This window comes from Plectropomus leopardus, unplaced genomic scaffold (genome assembly GCF_008729295.1).
Source record: "Plectropomus leopardus isolate mb unplaced genomic scaffold, YSFRI_Pleo_2.0 unplaced_scaffold15612, whole genome shotgun sequence".
Lineage (NCBI taxonomy): Eukaryota > Metazoa > Chordata > Actinopteri > Perciformes > Serranidae > Plectropomus > Plectropomus leopardus.
The window spans coordinates 1-4,245 of NW_024616737.1; the positions used below are offsets into that span (position 1 = coordinate 1).

The window sequence follows — 4,245 nt, forward strand, 5'->3', positions numbered from 1 at the left end:
TCTCCTCGTTAGTATAGTGGTAAGTATCCCCGCCTGTCACGCGGGAGACCGGGGTTCGATTCCCCGACGGGGAGGCAAAATTTATTTTGATTTTTATCACGAAAGAAGTCACGGAGCTGAATAAAGTGATCGTTTTGTAAATATTTATTTTAGTTCTAAACAAAAACATGGTATAATTTATCTTAAATATGAATTACGAGTGTCCTCTAAAGGCAGCAGGGATCATAACATAAGCCAGAAAATCAAACTGGGTTTGTACGTCATCAAATACGAGCAAAAGTCATGGACTTTGTAGGTGGCAATTCCCCGGCCTTTTGGAAAACCAAATATATCCGAAAAGTTTGGGGAAAAAAGAAATCTGTTTAAGAAACCTGTATAATATCACATGATGTCTTCGCGGACCATTGCAAATTTAAACAGAAAAACAAGGATAATTTCTGTTTTTACAGTTTCTGGCTGGGATATAAATAAATGGGGTCATTTTGGTCATTTTTTTAAAGAACAATGCCTTCCAACCTGTGTTTTACAGAGAAAAAATATTGTTGTCTTCAAAAGTCCCCAGTTGAAAAAACAAAAGCAAATCGTAAATGTGGTTTCTTTTAAATCCCCAGAAGGGAAAAGGGGGGGGGGGGGGAATCACCCAAAAATGTTCAATTTCCTTCATTTTTTTTTAAAATACTCATTTATTATAATTATTATTATTTAAATTGGAAAAAAAAAGGGAAAAAAAGGTAATTTTCAAATAGAAAACAAGGCCAGCTACTTTGCCAGGAAGGTTTATTTTTTAATTTGGCAGTAAAATAAATAGAAAATACAGCCATTTTAAACCATATGTCCCTCCCATAAGCCAAAATGGTAAAAAAAAAAAAAAAAAAAGTCCCTTCCCAGTGCTTAAAATGATATATATATTTTAAAAATCTATTATATGATAATGAATAAGAACTGATAGGGAGTATTAATTGTCATTTCCAGGAAAAGTCCTGGAAAGTTTTTTGATGTGTGTGTTTGTTTTTTCAGCTTTTTGATGAAATAAAAGTCCGAGAATCAGAAACAGGAAGCAGCCGACACCACAAGCTGCCAACAGGAAGTCATGTGCTGACCGCGCTCTGGAGATCATCTGCGCCACACGTTTACAGCGACGCTCTGCAGACCAGACGTGAGGTCATCCGTCCTCTCTGAGACAATCAGGACCGTCCACTCAGAGTCCACCTGTCTCTGACATGTGGACTGTCCTGTCTGTATGTAATGAGACTGAAGCTCATCGACTGTTAACGAACAGGAACAAAACCTTTGACAAGAAATTAAAACGGCCAAAAGTTTTTAAAAATCACCAAAAATGTTGAAGGAAAAAAAATCACCAGAATTTTCCAAGAAAAAGATATTCACAGATTTTTAAGAGGAAGAAAAAAAACGTGACAAAAAACGTCACAAATCACAATAAAATATAAAGAAAAAAAAGAATCCAATAAAAGTAAAAAGAAGAAATGCCAAACATTTTTTCAAATCACCAAATCACCAATTTGAAATAAGGCCTTTTAGAGAAAAAAAGTTTTAGGGGAAGAAAAACATTGCCAAAAAATGTTTGAAAATCACAAAAAAAGTAAAGAAAAAAAATTGTCTCTCCAAAACAGAAAGTGTTTTTTTAAGATCACTAACACTTTCAGTGGGGGAAAAATCAGTAAACATTTCAAAGGAAACACGAAAAAGCCAAATTAAAAAAACAAGGCAAAAAATTAAAAGAAAAAAAAAAGAAGTCTCTCCCCAGAGCTTAAGCACTAATTATTAACAACTACTAACATTTTTAACAGTACAATTCAGAATTCAAGTTTTAATTATTTTTTTTAATTTTCAGGGTAAATAAAGACCAGAGTGCCCCTGAGCGACGGTAGATTTCGGTCTGACGTGGATGAAGTCGTGCTGTGGACGTAACAAAACTGTTTTATTCACCTAAAAATGTCACGATCAGCCGATGTTTACACTATTATCAGAATATTCCTCACAAACCCACAGCTGCTGTGTTTTTCTCAGTAAATCAGTGTTTTTGTGGATGGACTCTGGTGGCCGCGAGGACAAAACTGTCGAATATCTCAAACTTTATTCAAATATCGAGACACAAAGTCATAATTTGATTAGTTTTCTGACAGATGAAGCTGCTTACGCTCGTCTGACATTTCAAACGCTCGATGATACTGAAACTACAACAGCTGTTTGTGCAGGAAGTGACTAGGCGGTCACATATCAGGGTGTGTGTGTGTGTGTGTGTGTGTGTGTGTGTGTGTGTGTGTGTTTAAAGTGACAAGATGATTTTTTTTTAGCGTGTGGTGTGTGTTTAAATGTGTGTGTGATGACCGTTTTTCAGTGTGATCACGATGAGGTTCGCTCTGCTCCTCGCTCTCCTCACAGGTAACTTTAATCTCACTTTTTATTCACTTTTTATTTATTTAAAACTGATTAAAATTACAAAACTTTATCGTGATGAAGCAACTCATTTCTCAGCAGCTGTTACTGACAATAACACCGTGTTTCTTCTTCATGTCCTTTATTTTTTACACATTTTTCCAACAAACCAAACCAAACGTTCATGAAAAACTGTTCAGGAACTGTTGAAATATGAAAATCCAACAATAATTTCTGCTTTTGCAGTTTCTGGCTGCCATCAAACGTGTCATTTTTTAAGATTTTGGGGGTTTTTATTTCCGTCGGGTTTTTGTTGTCTCGTGGTGAAGTGAAACTCTGAGATCAGCAGAAACAGATTCAAAGCAGAGATAAAACTCAGATTCAGTCACATCTGATAAAAACGTCTTTACAGGGTGCGTCTGTGTCTCTGCGGTCGGTGTCGGGGACGGCAGCACAGTCGTTGGTCGTCGGGGTGAAGACGTCACTCTGTCCTGTAAATATGACATCAAATACAACGGGCCGCTGCACGTCTGTTGGGGTCGAGGACAAATACCAAACTCAGGCTGCAGCGAGCAGCTCCTCTACGCAGACGGATACAAGGTGACGAAGGGGAGCCGAGCGTCCCGCAGGTATCAATTACTGGGACGACTGGACGAAGGAGACGTGTCCCTGACGATCCTGAACGTCTCAGAGCAGGATGCTGGACGGTACGGCTGCAGGGTGATGATAAAAGGGATTCTCAATGACCTGAAATATCACTTGGATTTGGTCGTTGAGGAAGGTGAGAAATTCTTTTTTTCTTTCCTCTTTAATTTTACAATCAGCTGATCACAAAACAAACAGTTAAAGTCTGATGATGCTGTTAAAAGGCTTTTTGTTCCTAAAAGACTCCAAAAACGTTACTAACAGGGTTCATAAGGTCATGAAAAACCTGGAAAAGTTATGGAATATGCAATTGCCAGGCCTGGAAAAATGTCAGAAAATTGAATATACCCTGAAAGTTTTGGAAAAGTCACAAATCTGTATAATAACACATGACGTGTTCAAGGACCATCGGAAATGTAACAATACAAGGATGAGTCCTGTTTTTACAGTTTGTGGCTTTTATAAATGGTGTCCTTTTTTGGTGATTTTTAAAGAAAAAAACCCAAAATTAAAAAATAAATTTAAAAAAACAAAATGTTTCACTTTAAAAATCACAACAAAGACAAAATAATTTCTTGTCTTTAAAAACTTTGTCAGCTTTTAAATATTTTTTCTTAATAATTAACTTTTTTCCCTTAAAATAACCAAAGAATTTAAAAAAAAGGTGTAATATTTAATTTAAAAATTTTAAAAATGTAAAAACGCTGCACTTTTACTTTTTACTGTTAAGAGTAAAAAGTTCAAACCCCGCCTCCTCTCCCACCTGCTCACACCTGACCAATCAAAGGACCTGATGACTTCATTATATTTGTTTTTAACTGTTTCAGCTCCTCAGACGTCCACAGCGACGACATCACACAGAGAGACGTCGACAGAGCACACAACCAACCACACAACAGGTACAACACACACACACTGACCTTTGACCTCCAGATCAGAATCAAATCTGTTTCCAAACCTTCGTCATGACATCATGCCGCTGACACAGCTGCTCTAAAAACATCTGCTTTCGTTTCCTCGTCCTGCAGGTCATATGACCTCGACTGACCGCCTGCTAACTTCCTCCTCCAGCAGCATCACGGCCGAGGTAAGACAGACGCACTTCCTGTGTGCAAACAGTAATGTGGTCGACTAAGTGTGTTTCATAATCCAGACTCGTTTTTTTACAAAAACCATGTATAGCACTAATTAAGTCCAATCTAT

General features: G+C 37.3%; 1 protein-coding gene and 1 non-coding gene across 2 annotated transcripts; both read left to right on the forward strand.

Annotated features, from left to right (window-relative positions):
• Window positions 1-2: 2 nt before the first annotated feature.
• On the forward strand, window positions 3-74 carry trnad-guc. The gene has a single exon. It is a non-coding gene; the product is annotated as a tRNA-Asp (tRNA).
• A 2,231-nt stretch (window positions 75-2,305) lies between these two features.
• On the forward strand, window positions 2,306-4,207 carry LOC121964431 (hepatitis A virus cellular receptor 1 homolog). The gene is made up of 4 exons (XM_042514640.1): window positions 2,306-2,403; window positions 2,810-3,178; window positions 3,870-3,941; window positions 4,071-4,207. The coding sequence occupies exons 1-4, from the start codon at window positions 2,370-2,372 to the stop codon at window positions 4,175-4,177; spliced, it is 582 nt and encodes a 193-aa protein (XP_042370574.1). The 5' UTR covers window positions 2,306-2,369; the 3' UTR covers window positions 4,178-4,207.
• The last annotated feature ends 38 nt before the right edge of the window (window positions 4,208-4,245 follow it).